The sequence below is a fragment of the Euprymna scolopes genome, chromosome 35 (assembly GCF_053919585.1).
Source record: "Euprymna scolopes isolate OS-2025 chromosome 35, ASM5391958v1, whole genome shotgun sequence".
NCBI classification, from domain to species: domain Eukaryota; kingdom Metazoa; phylum Mollusca; class Cephalopoda; order Sepiida; family Sepiolidae; genus Euprymna; species Euprymna scolopes.
The window spans coordinates 29,141,324-29,159,313 of NC_136516.1; the positions used below are offsets into that span (position 1 = coordinate 29,141,324).

Consider the following 17,990-nt stretch of genomic DNA (forward strand, 5'->3'; position numbering starts at 1 on the left):
TCTCTCTCTCTCTCTCTCTCTCTCTCTCTCTCTCTCTCTCTCTCTCTCTCTCTTCGCCTCAGCTTGTGCAACTTTGACTTATTATCTACATATCATAAATTTCCTTTGCTGGGAACACACTTCTAATTGGTTTCTGAAGAATGTGTGATTACCGAACCCGGATACGTAACCCATAATCCTGCCTCTAACGTTCACACAAGGGTGATACTTCATCCAATTATTCAAGAAGAAGTCTCTGAAAGCCTCAGTACTTTGTTCTGATGAATGGAGAGCTCACACCAACTTATATCAACTCCGTTTTCGTTATTTTTCTGTAAATCATCTGCAAAATTTCGTGCCAAAGAGATTCTTATTATTATTTCACACAGGCCACCATCAAAGAATTCTCTTTAAAAACAACCTATGGTGTTCCCTGGAGTTTGAGTGACAACAAGTTTCCCCAGATTGTCAGTACTCACCATCTCTTTCGATAACCTTTACAAATTATTTTGCATTATCACAATAGCTGTTTACCATTGTTTTATGGATGATAGTACCCATTGGTCTTTACTAGGATTTGGGTGGCAATAAGCCTTTCCAAAGTTCCAGTTCTCTTCGCACTCATTTAGTGGAAGTCTATTTAGTGCTTTCTATCCTCAGTCTTTCACTTCTCCTTGACCCTCCTCACTTATTTTGTGTGGCACCAGTTTATGTTGACACAAAAAGGGGATTATTATTATTATTAGTAGTAGTAGTAGTAGTAGTAGTAGTAGTAGTAGTAGTAGTATATGTTGACTCCCGGGTAAGTTGGGCTCGTCACTCCTAAAAGGCAGTCTACTCTAAAGGAAACAACCCTGAAAGAAAATTCGGAGTGAAGCCCCATAGGTAGTTACTTTGACCAAACTCTGGCAAGTTTTTAGCAACTCCTTCACTTGGAACAATCTTGTCTTGCCATTGGATCCAGATTATTTTCCAAGCGAGAGAGTATGGACAATGCTGCGCAAGTTTTCTTCACTTTAAATTAATTCAAGCGCAAGTCGTGATATTGCAGAAGTTGTGGGTCAACTACAAAACAACAATAAAGAACGCAAGAGAAAACGTGACATTAGAAAAGACAGAGCAGTCAACACCTCTGTTACAGAATCACAGGTGTCCAACATGTGGGAAATATTTCAGAACTCGAATCGGTCTATCAAGCCATCTTCGAATCCATAGAACAATTGCATGATCACGGCCATCTTCGCAAGCGATTGACGAACATCATGTTGACCTCTTTTCCGTTCTTTTCTTCTCTTTCTGTCCTTTTATTCTGTTCTCTGTGTGTGTGTGTGTGTGTGTGTGTGTGTGTGTGTGTGTGTGTGTGTGTGTGTGTGTGTGTGTGTGTGTGTGTGTGTGTGTGCTTTCTTTTTCTTTTGTTCAATTCTTTTATTTCCTCCTTTTCCTCTTAATCTTCTATTCTCTAATTCTTCATTAGATTGATCATGACCGGTACGACCTTTTTTATTTCAAACGTCCATTTTATATCCAATGCTGTGCAATCATGCAAAATTGTTATAGTATAGAGAAACCCGACGTTGCCTGTAAATAAAGAAATCAAACTATCTAATATATAAAGATTAATCAGTCAGATTCTAGATATCAGGCATAAATAGCATTCAATCTGTCAAACTGATATTTGATTATGTATGCTTATGAATTACAGCATTTTCCATTACCTGTTATTCACGAACTAAAAAGGCATTCCAATATATTTAATCGATTAGAGACTATTCACGTTAAACAGTTTTCTAGAAAGAATTTAACCTTTTCTAAATCCAATTGTACTAGTTCGCAGCTTAAGAAAGCAAAAGCAATCAGCAGCAGTTTATCCGATTCTTCCTTTGTTTCGTACTTTCAAAAGCTGAGTTAAAGGTAACTTTAAGGACAAGGTCAATGGAATTTACCGATCGATGTAATCGGTTATAGAGATACTTCTCTCAGGTCTGTCACTCGTTAGGCTTAATGATGGCCACAACCTACTTTAAATGACGTTCAACCTGGTCAGTTCTTGGATGGATGACCATTTGAGCTCTTTTGTGAAAGAATCGCACTCAATGCCTCCGTTCAGACAATGAATACCCCTGTAAGGGTAGCTGCGTGTGTAATTGTGATGCAAGGATTGCGCAATCTCCAACCATAACTTTCCTGAATCGACACTGTTTGGGTCCAGTGGAAAGGAGAGGGCCAAGACTGGAAACAATGTCGAGATAAGCGGAGAGCACATACAGCGCATGAAATTCCCAATGGTCACCCATTTTAGTATTGACAATGCTCAACATTTGCTTAACTTCGGTGATCTGTCAAAAACTGTTATGTCAACGTAATTATGCCGTAGGAGCCCCGCTACTAATGGTACAATGGTCCTTCCAGTAATATGTAGTACGCGTATATGCTTCTGGCCTATTGTAAGTCATGTCCAGACATGCGTCAAGTTAGGGTTCATGTCTCTACGTGAAGATCGAAAAATTCCTAATCTCTCGACGTACAAAATTCAGATTAAATGCTATTTATGGAACGCGTCGCGGATTAGTGGACAGTTATATTTGCGAATTTATGGAGAGGAAATTCAACATGGCTTTTGCTGAGCGTTCCTTCACCAAAAAGTTGAGTGAGATTGCAAAATGTATGTACTGGAATCAACCTTTCTCGAAATGGTAGAGAATAATATGACAAATGTGGATATGATTTTTGATACGTATTTCTGAAAAGAGAAGAGGGAAATTTCTATGATAGAAAGTAAATAGATCGACAATTTTTTTATTGTTTTTGTTGAATAAAATTTATTGAAAAGAAAAGGCTGCAATAATTGTAGCTCCACCTGAAAAATTGAACGTAATAAAATTCTAAAATAGAAAATAAATAAAAATGGTAACATTGTGTGGTAGGTCCGACGCAAATGGGGCACAGGGTTATTCATACAATTCTGAATAACACCAGATCATTTTGCTGGGAAAATAAATAACTATACAATTGTGTGATCTAGATTTCGTTGTCATTTTCTGTTCACAACGACACCTGTCTGGAAAGGATTTTTTTGCTTTGCTATCATATGCAACCCGCCCACTCGAATAAGGTTTTGTTAAAAACAAAAAACGAAAAAACTCACCTGACTCTTTTGGGCGCCAAAATGTTTCTGCTTAATTATAAAGCTCCATAAAAACGCGCCACGATATGAAACGGCCTTTGTTTCTGTGTTCGTTTGTTGTTGTTTTTTAATCCTTTCTTTTGTTACTTTTTTATTCTTTCCCGCGTTTTCCTATCTTTTTCAAACATATATTCTATCAAAACAATTTTTTCTCATTTGCGTATTTTTAACATTCTTTTCTGAGCTAATCACAAAACTAATTTTAAAAAATGAAAAAGCGTGTTTTTAAATGTTTTAAATGTTTTAAATGAGGGTTAGATTATTTTTTTTTTATTCGGACTACTATTCTCTTTTTGGTTGCAATATTTACAGCGTTCCGGCCGACTTAACTTCGGATCTACTTCAGTTACATCTTTTCAAAAATAGCAAACTTTAAAATCTTCGTTGCACGCGATAACCTGGGCTCAGTCTCCAACTGAATCCTTGATCTTATCAACCTGGTTTAATGGATTACACTCCGTCTGCCATAATCGGGTATGTAATTTGACGTTGTCGAGACCGACCCAAAGGCGTTCTTTTCGTTGACAACTACACCGAGATGCACGGGATGGTGACACTCCTTTCTCAAGATTCCCCACTTACCCTTGATCTTCACCTTCTAATGCTGAATGTTTTTAGTTTTGAGCATTATTCAACTGGAGATTGAACTTTGGCCTCCCAGTTCATAAGCGTAGACTCTAAATAGTATGCCAAGTAAGTTCGCTATAATGCAACGTAGACTACAATGTTTTATGGACTAAGTCACTGTGAGAGGGCATGTAAACTTCCTACCAGGAAACCGGGGTAGGTCCCCAACTAGAGCGGACAATCAATCGATTTGATCGAAAAATCGCGATTTTACCGATTTCGATAACAATACAAAAAAAATATGGGATTGTGAAATATGAATGGATCATCATTCAATCTTGGACAGAGCCTAGTCTCCCTGCTAGTATATATATATATATATATATATATATATATATATATATATATATATATATATATATATATAGAGAGAGAGAGAGAGAGAGAGAGAGAGAGAGAGAGAGTTGAAAGAAAAACTGAAAAACACAACACAAATTTAGCTTGATCTCGTTAGAAATTTATTTCAAGCCGAAAAGGTTTTATTAAACGACAAGAGCTCGTCATAGTATAGCATCCGACTGGGATAATTGTACAAATTTACAAATATATGTAAACATTAGGTAATAGCTACAATGTTTAAGTGGTTAACGACCAAGGACTGAAAATCTCGGCGTACCAAGTTCGAATCCACAAAAACACTTTCATCAAACTTACACCTAGCCTTGTGGCTAGCATCCCAGAGTGAAGGTAACTACTCTAATAGCTTCTATCGTTGAAGTGCTTACCTTTGGAATTTAGTTTCCGCTTTCCCAGCAATACCAACATAAAGATTGCTACTTCGTGACAGAAGCTTGCCATCTCTTCAGATTGAAGTTGGGCGTCCATGTGCATGTAGATGGCTTTCCGCCCTCTACACTCTTTCATAATCGTTCGCAGATGTGGCAGGGGAACTCGCCAGTATTTGCTGGTTTTTGTAGAGGAACTATATTATGTATGTTTGATTGTCATTTCAAACCATTTGCAGATTTACAGCTGTCCACAGATATTACAACAATATATGGGTGGTCTTACTCACAGCACATCCTAATTGTTCATCTTGCCTAACCTTGTGTAACCTCACGTGGTTCACCAGCTTTTTTTTTTTTTTTTTTTTTTTACACAGTGATCACCACTTATCAAGGCCCGGAAGCCACTCAGGGATAAGGGTTATTGCAAGTACATTACGTTAGTGAGGAGATTTGATGAAGTGTTTACTTAAGGGGGCGGTTCATTAGGAATTTGTTAACATTAGACTTGAAGACATCCAAGTTGTAGTCCGGAGGGAAGCAGGCAGACGGAACAGAGTTCCACAGGCGTGCAGTTCTAAGAAAGAAGCTTTGTTCATGAAATCCGCGTTTTGATTTAGGCACAGATATAGAGTGGGGGAAATTTTTCACAGTGGATTCAGCTAGACGGGTGTTTTTCGTGAAAGATTGGCGAGGGGGGACCAGGGATTGGAGTTCAGACGAGCACCTGTCATGAAAATAACGATAAAACAAGGATAGGCTCGCAACGTCTCTTCTGTGGGAGAGGGGTTGCAGGGTAGAGAAAAGGGCATCCCCCACTAAGCCACGAAGTCTATTTTGTACTCTGTCAAGGCATGATAGGCTGTTTTTGGCAGCTCCTGCCCAGATATGGCAACAGTATTCCATCCTTGGACGTAATTGGCTTTTATATAGATAGAGAATTGCATCAGTAGTGAGATATCTTCTGGAGCGGTAGAAGGATCCCACCATCTTTCCAGCGACCTTGGCAACAGACTTGATATACGTGTTCCATTTCAGATCAGGAGTAAAGGTCAAACCCAGAAGCTTGTCAAAACACGGGGCCTCACCCAGACGAGAGCCATCCATCACAATTGATGCCAGCTGGGGATCAGAGCGTTGATGATGTAAGGATAGGAGTTTGGTTTTGGATGCATTAAAGGTAACCAGCCACATCTTCCCCCACTGAACCACTCGCTCGAGATCAGAGGAGAGAGAATCAGAGAGAACTTCGTCATTTACAGCCTTTGATGTGTTGCCGTAGATGGTCGTGTCATCAGCATAGATGTCAACGAATGATTTAAGTATGTGTTTAGGGAGGTCATTGATGTAGATCAGGAAGAGAGTTGGTCCCAGGATTGACCCCTGAGGGACTCCAGCATTTATATTGCAGGCCTCCGATTTTTGTCCATCTACCACTACTCTTATGAGCCTATCGGAGAGAAATAATTTAATGATTGAGAAAACATTTCCAGTTCCAGCTTTTGGTAGAAGAAATCTGACACAGATTGTACATTTCAGTTCTTGTTGAAAATCGATATTAACTGCAGATATATTCTGCTTTCTGGGGGCATGTTTCAATATTGCATGCTTAGCACACTTTTCCTCCAATTTTCTGCATCCTCCAATAATTAATTTTCTCCACTTGTTTTGATCCACAATGCAGTCCACTATTCAACTCAACACGAACATGCAGAAATTTAAATGTGATATGGATAAATATCTTGCTGCAGAATACTCCATGGAAGTTGTCCCTATAAATCTGGCTATTACCCTGTACCTCCTTACGCATTACTAGCAATATGTCTTGATTTAGATTTTGAAAAATAAAATTCCTTTTTATGTTAACTTTTTAACTGAAAATTAAATTAAAAAAAAAACTCGCGTTGAGTAATACGTGTTTGTTAAATGACTTAATATATATCATTTTTTTTACAGGAAGCACTGAGTACATTTCTGAGGGTTTTGAGGACACCGTTACGGACCCCTCTCTTGTTGCGTTGGCTTTTTATAATGGACTGTGGTCATTTGATGGATGGTAAGTACAAACCCAATAAAATATGATCGCATCACATGTATCCTTAAATGGCTGTTGGCCTTGATAAGTGATGAACAATTCGTTATTATAAATCCTCTGTTATTATTCATCATCATTCAACTAACATAACAATTCATCCTCGTTAACCCTTATCCTCGAGTGGCTTTTAGCCTTGATAAGTGATGACTAATTAATAAAAATAATACTACTATGTTATATAGCTGTCGTCAGAATTTATGACTAAACATTTTAGTACTATGTACTTGACCGTTATCCTCTTGTTGCTTTTAGCCGTAATAAGTGGTTGCTCATTAGTAGTGTTGGAACGATTAATTGGAATCGGAATCAGAAGTCGGAAAACTTTTTGAGGTATCGGAATCGGAAAATTTGTGCCTATTTTCCAAAGCCAAAAACAATTTCATTTAATTATCTTTTTTATCTGATATTGTTTAAACATAATTTCCATTGTTGGTAGTAAAAATAAAATAATAAATATTTATTGATTCTGAACTACCAGTAAAACTAAAATCACCCCCTTCCCACAAGTGCACTTTTACGTTTGAGAAAATATATATGCATTTAAGATGTGTTTTTATGGTAATTGTGGCAAAATAACCATTTTATCTTCTTCTATTCTTCTATCTATCTATTCTTCTATCTATCTTCTATCTATCTTCTATCTATCTATCTATCTTCTATCTATCTTCTTCTCTATTCTATCTGCTTCTATCTTCTATCTTTCTTCTATCTTCTAACTATCTATCTTCTCTTCTCTTCTCTTCTATCTATCTATCTATCTATCTATCTATATTCTATCTATCTTCTTAATGAACTCATTTTTCCCCTCCAACTTTGACCTTAATAGAATTAAAAATCATGACATTACATGCAAATGTAATGCGTACAGACTGTAACACATTATCTGAGGTTTGTATAGGCCTATTACCTCTACAGTTCCTCGACAATGGTACATTCCTATATTTTTTCCAGTGAGTGTCCACTGCCAAAGTCGCTTAGATTCAATGGAAGTTGCAACATCTTTTCTCTCTATTAGATTCCTCCTTTTCCCCTATCCCCATTTACACTACAGCGGATGCGTTCACAAGGAACACTGAGGACACACACCGGTTTGGAATCGTGCAAGGTTACTTATACCGTTTTTTTTTGTTGTTGTTGTTTTTTTTTAATCTTTTCCCCCTAATTTAAGCTTTCTGTTTTTTTTCCATAATAAAATAGAAATAAAAAAATTAAAAAAAAAAAACAAAAAAAAACGCGAAAACGCGATTACTATTATTGTTTCCTTTTTGTTTTTCTTTCGTTAGTGTAAGACGCAATCTGTAAGACTAACCGGATTTTACTTCCAGATTTTACTTCCGGTTTTAACGTCTCTAACCGTGAAATCTAACTATGACCTTTATTTATTAGTACTTTTAACTCAACATTTATTTTTACACAAAGATTACAACGCAACAATATGGTGATTTTACTTGCATTACACTTAAATTAAAATTCAAACAAATAAATCCATTTAGAATTCGAGAAAATAAAAACATTCATTTAAAATTCGAGTGTAATGTGCCTACTGAAACTAAACCAAAGCAAACTTCACTGCGGAATTGATATTTGACCTAATTCAAATTTTAGTTAATTCATCACCTTTTTTTTTTTTTTTTTTTTTTTTTGCTGCTTTCGTCTTAATGATTCGATTTCGAACCCCCCTTCAAACTTTTTGGGGATTTTTCAAACACACGGGCACCGTCGGACCGTTCGTATTGCATCACGTTCATTTTTTAATTGTTTTTTACACGATTTTTTTTATAGTTTTTACATTGTTTGCTTTTATAATATTTAAACAGGGTTATTACTTCGCTTTGTTTTCATTTTACCTCCCCCCAACCACACACACCTCTAAAAACCAGGGCAACGCCGGGCAACGCCGGGCAACGCCAGGTAGTAGTTAATCGGAATCGGGACAAATATTGGAATCGCCTCATCATACTCGTTATTAATGAAATATATCTTACAAAGTGGAAACCGAAAATTTTAAACTGATTTTTTTTTTTTTTTTTTTTTGCTACTTTGATTTGCTCGTATTCACAATTCAAAATTAAAATTTAATTTCACGTTAAAATTCTAAGTTTATAACTTTTCAATGAAAGCGGATTCTCTTATGGTAAAAACTTCGTACAAATGTGTGAATTTTTGATCTTTTACGTAAACAATTGACATTTTATGATAATATTTTATTTATTTCAGGAACAATCTGAACTTCGTAACAGAAGAACTGAAAAATCCAACAAGGTTGGTATTCTGCGTTTAAAAATCAGTCAGCGAATACATTTTAGAGAAAAGTCGTCAGATTGCATATTACTACTGTCGCTATTGAGCATCGTTCATTTTGAATGAATGAATGAATGAATCAGATGATTATTGTTGGCATCTGTTTTCCCCGATATCTTTCTAGTTGGAATTTTTTTTCTAGAAAGACACAGGGTACTTACGTGATAGACTACGTAAAAATTAACACATTCTAAGTGAAATTGGATTGGAATTTGGCACCTCCAGATTGACAGTCCAAGTCGTTAACCACTTAGCTACCATCACCTCCCTACTACTACCGACGACAAACACATAAAAATACAATGGCATACTTTTTATTGGTCGCCTACAAAAGTTGATGTCTTGAATTTGATAGCATTCTTTTACATAGGAGTCGCCACTTATCAAAGTCTGGTGACCACTCGAAGGATAAGGGTTAATTAGTGCACCCTAATCAATAAGACAATATTGTAGTAATCCGTTAGTAGTGGAAATTTGGTAAATTGGATTACTTAAGGGGACGGCTCATCAAGAACTTGTTTATGTTGGACTTGAAGACGACCATATTGCAGTCAGCTGAAAAGCAGGGAAACGGAAGAGACTCCCACAGGCGTACAGTTCTAAGAAAGAAGGTTTGTTCAAGGAATCTACGTTTAGGCTTAGGCACAGATAAAAAGTGTGGGAAATTATTGAAGGTGGTTTCAGTTAAACGAGTGTTTTTTGTGAAAGTCAGCCAAAGGAGGACATTAGATTGGAGCTCAGACGAGAAGTTAGAGGGTATAATATATAAAGCTACATTGGAACACTTTTAATCATGGTTTCTCTAACGAAACCAACGAGCAACGGAGTGTGTCGTTCAGTTCAGCTTTTATCTAGTTTATTGATTTGTTAAAATGTTTTACTGTCACATGAAACTGCTTGTTCCTTGTTAAACAAAACGATTTGGAAGCTAAAAAAAGATACGTAATTAATAATTAATATTCTCAAAGTACAGCTGCTCTTCACATACATGAATTCGTATAAATTGTTAAATTGCTAGGAAAGAAAATATTGATGCATTTTATTATTTTCTCACATGATCAGTGATTTCACCTTGGCAGCAGCAGGTGATGTTACCTGAAGTCTGAGTGATAGCAAGTCTCTTCAGATTTCCAGTACTGTCTGATACTCATTGTGAATCATTTTGTGCTTTTATATCAGCCATATTTTATTTATTTATTTATTTATTTATTTATTTATTTAGAGAGAGAGAGAGAGAGAGAGAGAGAGAGAGAGAGGTCACTCCAAACAATGCATGAAATAACTTAAGCAGGTAATTCATTTAGACTGGGGGTCTCCAAACTATGGCCTGTGGGCCAGATCCATCCCACAAAAAGTTTAGAAAATGATGAAAAAAATGAGGTTTTGAAGAACTAGTTTCACTAAAAATCAAAACTAATGAGCAAAACAGTATACAACACGTTTAGGTCATTTTTTCTTTTCATTTTGGCCAGGATAGCTCTAAAACTTCAGTAATATACCTCACTATGTTCGAAAACTTTGGAGACCGCCGATTTAGAAAAAAATATGATACAATTATAATGATGTTTCTGTAAATTTCCAATAGTTTTATGATTATACTTTTTCTTTCGACAGATTATAAGATGTAAAGAGGCAACCATGATAAAAATAGAAGAGAGTAGAATCACTTCAAGAAAAATGAAGTTTAAAAGAGACCATATTATCAATACGCAGGTTATTCAAAAAAGTAACTTAACAGGAAGGGAAGGAATTACAAGGCTGACTAACACAGATAAAAGTCTACTCCTAAACTAGTTAATCTTGCGTAAGTCATCTGAATGTTCTAAACGTAGTTAGTCCCATGGAGTGTTTATAGCGCCCAATATAAAAATATTTATAGTGTTATTATTTTGTAGATATATAGTTATCCTGCTGGTTCAGGATATTTCTACAGTCTCTGTTGAACAGTTTGAATCAAGTGTATCTTGTTGATATTAATATAAAATAATACAATAAAACAAATTATAAAACTAAGGAAAAATTAAATCTTAGATTTAGATCACATTTATTTAAAAATACCCACAGGATACAACAGTTTGTGTTATTTTTTATTATCTATGATGAACACAAAATGTTTCCATAAATTGAAATAGCAAGAAGAATGAGTATGAGTTCATACATAAACATTATTTTTCAATCTGATTCACCTCGAAGGAAAAGTGAGATACAACTGCGCTATACCACGTGTGCTATACTCTCACTGAGTCAGGAATAGTACTGAAAGGGAAGAAAAAAATAAGTTGCTAACTAGGAATTATGAGTACTTGAGCAAAATTGGGGTGAAAAAACACGCCATGAGACTAACACAGGGTTAAGTGACTAAACAGCAACTAATGTTGTTGGGGTTTTTTGTTTGTTTGTTTGTTTGTTTGTTTGTTTGTTTTTTTAATTATCTTGAGGCCGTCACCATGGGTAAAGCGGTTAACGACACGAACTAACAATCTGGGTGTTGTCAAGTTCAAATTCAGTTCGTTCCAGAGAAACATTTTCATTTAGAAATATTGATAATCTTTACATGTTCCATCCTGTAAGTACTCGGTGTCTTTCTAGAATAATCATCTGATTCATTCAACATGAATGAATAATGCTCAACAACAACATCACCAGATTGGACGTTTGTTTTAAATAGTTAAAGAAGCAACAGGAGCAAGAAATCGTTTTCTTATTGTTCGATGGACGGTTGAAAGTTGTTGTTTTTTTTTTATTTTTACCATTGATTTCTCACTGAAAACGCATTTTCAGACAATTGTGTCCGGACCATCGAGTGTTTATTTGCCCAATATTATAAAAAAAAATCATGAAATGAAGGATTTTTTTCTCACATAAAAACCATCAAAATTAAACTGCTATTCAATTAATGTCACGTTTCCCTTCTTCATAGATCATCGTTTTCTGACATTAAACAAGCTCAACCTCCAGTTATCATGCTTCAGTGGATAAACTCTCTCCAAATTTCACTCTATGCAGTCTTATCTAATCATTGCTCCCAAGTTTTGCTTGGCTGACCAATCTTCCTGCGATCCAAAATAAAACAAAAATGGAAACGTCACTAATCCTATGCAGGTTTAACTAGTTTCCTCCAAAGGAGGAAGTTCTATGGGAGTATGAAATCCACAAGCGGTCCCCAGTCGCATGTATATTCCCGTTAGGCGAGATAACGACGTTAGGTTTTTGCAACTCTTGTAGGGAAGTGTCGACGTCCTCCTACATACAGCGCCTGGAATTGGTCACCCAAGCTCAATGTTTCTTAACTTCAGTGATCTAACGAGAATCTGTGTATCAACGTGATTATACCGTATCTGATTCAAGATATCCATGCTTCTGAAACGTTCCCCCCCCCCCAGAAGAATTAACATTCCGCATGACCATTTCAGATTAACCAATTCATCCTTAGGACAACCACTATGCTTGGAAAATGATGTGCTTTAAGTTGATTCTTCAACCTAAAGTGTTTGGTTTGTTTTGGTCAGATTTCCCATTACAAAGCCATCTCATCATAGATCTGTGCTGTAAACGGGCGAGAGAGGACTAAGCGAATGCGACGCATTCACTTTTATGATAACAGAAATTTTTATTTACATGTTACTATATATCTGTTGATTTTTTTCATTTTACATGTTATTTTTTTTAAGAAAAACTATAATTAATATTTTGTAGAAATTTCTTGGGGGATATATTTCTTCTCCTTTTTCCCCTCTTCTTCTTTTCTCTTGAGTTTGCTTCACTGCTGATGTTGTTGGTCATGTGACTAATTTTTGCTTGCTGATTGGTTGAACTGTGCATTCCCGTATTTTGTGATAAATTCAAGCTGAGATTGGCAGTTGGAGCGACACTGAAAATGTGTTGACGGGCAATCTTCTCTCTGTCTAAATAGGACGTTAAAATGTTGAAGTGAACTCGTCTAAGTTACCTGGCGAATTTGATAATGTTGAAGTGATTTCGTCTAAGTTACCTGACGAATTCGCATCTTGCTGAAAGAAATCTACTTAGAGTAAATCCAATAAATCTGTCGAGGACTTAAACAGTTAAATATGTCAGAGAACTACAAGCCTTCAGGAAAGGAAACACATGTGGGAAATATTCTCACTAGAAATGATGTAATATGCTATGGAAGTGTCTATCAGTATAACTAGAAATTTTCTTCTAAGGCCTGAAGAAAATGGCTACGTCTCAAGTTGCAGTTTTCTAAGTCAGATAAAAAGAATATTTTTATCCTGACCAGACTCAAACAAGGAACTTGGAAAGTATTTTTCCCTGACTCCTTGCCTCATATAAAACCGTTATTATATGAAGAACTATGTGTATTTTTTTTCATGTTATTCCTTCATGGATTATAGTGTTGAAAAAGATTGGAAAAAAATGAAAATGGGGAAATAAACTCCTCGCTATAAAAGAACACTCTCGGAACATTATTTTCAGATAATAAGTTATTTTTGTCTGCAGATATTTCAATTGATTGACACGAGTGGACTTTTGTTTTAAAATGGACGATATTACCAAGCGTGAGGTTAAATTGCAATCAAAGGGAGCGAACTCTTTTCGACTCTGGTTAAGTATTTCGATCTTTCTAAAAATAATCGTGCATTGGTTGAAATCTCATATCACGGCAGTAAGTAAAAGAACGCCTTTTCAACCCGTCTATCTCTCTATCTTTCGTAATTGTTACCACACAAAAAACTTTCTTTCTAGCTGAGAGCAAAATCTTAGCAGCAGACAGCTCGTGAACTTTTCTTTTGGTTCTATCTTTTTTGTTTTCTTTCCTTAATAAAATTGTTTGTTTGTTTGTTTGTTTCTATCCACCTGTAACTTTTGCTAGGACCCCTAAAGTCTGGAAACTCGGCTCGAATAGTCTGGTCCTTCTCAGAGGGTTGTTACATTGAATTCTGTATGCTGAAAGCGAATATCGAAGCCGCAGACAGAAAGAAAAACAGACACGTGAAATTCTACTCTACGAGAATTAATTCATGAACTTATGTACAATATTTTTACAAATATCGTTCAGTTCTTAGTAAGTTTTCAAAAGTCCCAGTCTCTCTTCACAGACAGCGTCATACGGGTGAGAAGGGGTCACGTCTTAAGGGAACGGCAGGTCTCCACACGATCTGTGCTCCTCGGAATCAAAAAGTAATCTGACTAATTTTCGAGCGTATCGACCCGATGTGGTTGGTGGGGAAAGTTTCCTTAACCAATCAAATCACGCTAAACCTCAAACTGCGGTTGTGCGATTCAGCCGCGATCTAAGATTCAATTAAATATTAAAACTCCATTATCCCTAAGGTCACCACCCATCACATAGACTGTACAATATATTATTCTAACATCCTCACATTTCCTGTTGTTGAGTTTTTTCAAATAACAAAGTATCTCAGGTTTTCCAACCAAAAAGCAAATATATTTATTTTGACAATGAATTAAAATTTATATTTATATTTTCTATTTTAAATCCTCGGGATATATGCCGTTACCCGGGATTGATTAAAGCTATCTTAGCATACCCGGCTCCCCAATGAGGGGCAATTCGCTCCCTCATGTCGATTACGTCACACACCAAGTCCTTTTTTTTTCGCTTTTTTATTTTTGTATTGGTAACGTTTTTATACATCGAAGTGACCTTCATTGAAAGTGATGGTGATAATTTCGACAATTTATCTTCCTGTATCATTTAATATTATCGAGAGAGTCTAAATTTTTTGCCCACATTTATGAACTCATTATTTTATCGGAATTCATTTTTATTCTTAACCTCATATTTTGATTTTTGTTTTTATTAATCTCCTATGCTTAATTTTAAACTTGTAGTTCTCATTTTACTTTATTTACGCCAATCTACATTCAATTTCTCATTTGTTTTACTCCGTCATTGCAAAAATATTATATGCATGTTCGATTATTAAAACCGATAATCATGAAACTTAATTAATTGAGTCAATTAATATTGACTCAGATTTTATTTGTATATGAACATTACCGGAAGTCTGATATATAAAAATTTTGGTTAAAACATATTAACAATGTATATATATTAACAAATTCCTAATGAACCGCCCCCTTAAGTAAACACTTTATCAAATCTCCACACTAAAGTAATGTACTTGCAATAACCCTTATCCCTGAGTGGCTTCCGGGCCTTGATAAGTGGTGATCACTATGTAAATAATATATATATATATATGTGTGTGTGTAATGAGAAATATTATTTCGACGAGGCAGAGAGAGATGAAAAAAGGAACGAAACAAGTTATATGTCCATCAACGTTTCGTCTGTATTGTAAGACTTCTTCTGGATGAATAAATTGAAGAAAATTAAATACCAGCACAATATTTGAAAATATATTTGTTGTGAAAAATATGACTCTGTTCTATTTCAAAGCAACAAAAGTCATTGAAATATTTGAAAATATACTTGTTCGGAAAAGCCGTTGGAAATTTTTTTAAAAACGTTATAGAGTTGTGAAAGGCATAAGATTTCTTAACGTCATATAGCTGTTAATAAACTTTAACAAAAATATAATGTAATTTATATTCTTTTTGGAATAAATATAGCCGTTATAATTATGGCTGTGACAACAGCATATTCTTTTCGTTGTTTTGACTCTTGAATATATATCCATTAATATCTTATATTTTATATAGACTGATGTGGTTCTCGGTTGATTGACTGTCAGATATATACTTGATAGTCAAAAGAATGAAAAGAATATTATGTTGTCACAGCCCTAGTTATAATTCAAATGTGAATGTGTAACTGAAATGAAATTTTATTTTCTTCAATTTATTCATCCAGAAGAAGTCTTACAATAAATTGATTTCTGAGAACTTCCACTGAAGAAAAATGAAACAAAGAGAGAAACATGATCGTTTTTTGAGCCATACTACTTTCGTCCTGGCTTGTGACAAATTGGAAGAGGGTTTCTGTTTGTGACACAATCATAAGAAAATGACCGTGCATGGCTATTGGACTCCCTCTAATCGGCTTGATTTTCCAACAGAGCTCCCCTTTTCCTAAATGGGTACGACTGTATTTTAAACCCCGTTTGTCCGTGAGTTTCACTCGGCAACGCCGACGGACGACGCAAACCGCCCTGGCAAATGCCGAGTGGGCTTATCCAAAGAGAACCCGAGTCGTTAAAAGAGACGCTAGCGAGTAGACAACTCCAAATTGGAAGAAAAAAAGAAAGGGAGGAGTTTCATTGTACTTTAAAAAATCCATTGCAAAAAAACAACACGTGTTTATTCTTGTGACAAGGATAATGAACAATTCTAGGCGGGAAGTTATCGTGAAGTAGCCGGAAACGGTCCCCGTGTTCTTAAACATTTTTGCATAAAATGCATTAAACAAAAATTTGTTGTCGTCGTCGGCTGCTTACAAAAACAACAAATTTTTTCTTGGAAAAAAAATTGGTACATAAAATCAAAAAAAAAATGCAAAAAAAAAAAAAAGACCTACAAAATTGTTACAAATACCAAAAAATACACCTCTCCTTTGAAAAAAAAACGCTTTACAAAAATGTATAAATCCCCCAAAAAACTATTTGTTCTTTCTTCCTTAAAACTAAAAAAAATAATTGTTCATTAATTCAAAGAAATTATAACTTTCCATACAAATTTTTTTTTAAATAGCTGACAATAAAAATATATAAAACAGTAAATCTCATGTAATTCTTACGGTAGGTTGTTTATTTTTATTTTCCTTTTTTTTTGTTTGTTTTTGCATTGACTTTCGTTTGCTCGATATAATCCGACAGTTTGCGACGTCCGCCAGGGATTTTCCGAGCGAGATTCACGAAAAAACGGGATTTAAACTGCAGTAGTACCTCTAAATGTATTATGTTCACCATGGCTGGAGAAATTTCCATAAAAAAGATTGTTTCCATTTCTGTTTTTTAGTATCTCACTTTAAAATGCAAAATGTAATTTTTTTTTTTTTCATTTCAGAGATTTACCCTTGTCTATTATCATCGGGATTCCTCTCACAACTGCGTGTTATGTGTTGACAAATGTTGGTTATCTGAGTGTCATGTCAAAAGAGGAAATCAATCTGTCTCATGCTGTTGCCGTGGTAAGTAATATTAACACCTCATCTAGAATATTGCATTCAATTGTTAACATTAGGCCACGGTTCGCCATGCATGAAGCATTGTTGCCACATCTGGGCTGGCGCATATGCCACTAGTCTCCCGCTTCTAGACAGTGTTTCAAAAAGAGTCGCCAACCTGATAGGTCCTGAACTATTATTTAAACCAATCGCCGAAACGTGGCATCCTTGTGCTTATTTTACAAGTATTTCAATGGCAAATGCTCTGACGAACTACTGTTGCACTTTGGAATTCCCTCCCGCGCCCCTGCTTCCTTAACAGTACTGACATGCAGAAATTCAGGTGTAATTTGAACAGACATCTCGATGCCTAACTCCATAAATATTATCCCTGCAAATCTGGTCCCAAATAGTATCCCCCCACGAATAAGGAGCATTGTGCTTTGTTTGGGGTGAAACGTCAATAAAAAATGATTGGTACGGAATATTAAAATTAGATGTACAAAGAAAAGGGGCGAAATATAAGTATTAAAAGATCTCAATTATAAGAATAGGCTAACAACTGTATGTTATCTTATTTATAGAAGATGCTGACTTTTTTTTTCTTGTTCAGTATTCTATTTCTGTTAGATGCGGCCAGATATAACTTACTCTTTCTATTATGTTTCTTAATTATAGAGATGGGAATTGATAATGTGTGTAATTTAGACTAATCGAACTATTGTATGCATCTTGTGTGTTATTTTACAACCTTTCGGTCATTGTAACTTCTGACCTTCTTCAGGTGTATCTTGTTGAACTCGGAAATCTTTCTGACGAACTGTGTAGAAGTTCTAAGTAATTTGCGATTGTGTTTTGAGTGTCGAGAGGATTGATTAATCCTATTATTTGGATTCTTTGGACTACTATTCTCATCTTTAGTGTTATTTTCAAACCGTTTCGGTCGATGTTACCTCCGACCTTCTCTGGTTGTGTCTTGTCTAACTCAGAAATCTAAATCATTCT

The 17,990-nt window shown here is 35.5% G+C and overlaps 1 protein-coding gene across 1 annotated transcript in view; it reads left to right on the plus strand.

The window, feature by feature from the left end:
- Positions 1–17,990, plus strand: part of LOC145259770 (b(0,+)-type amino acid transporter 1-like) — a 135,929-nt gene that overhangs the window by 91,000 nt on the left and 26,939 nt on the right. The window contains exons 5-7 of the mRNA XM_080117513.1: positions 6,472–6,571; positions 8,828–8,872; positions 16,886–17,009. Coding sequence (XP_079973639.1) covers positions 6,472–6,571; positions 8,828–8,872; positions 16,886–17,009 — 269 coding nt within the window. The remainder of the gene's footprint in view (positions 1–6,471; positions 6,572–8,827; positions 8,873–16,885; positions 17,010–17,990) is intronic.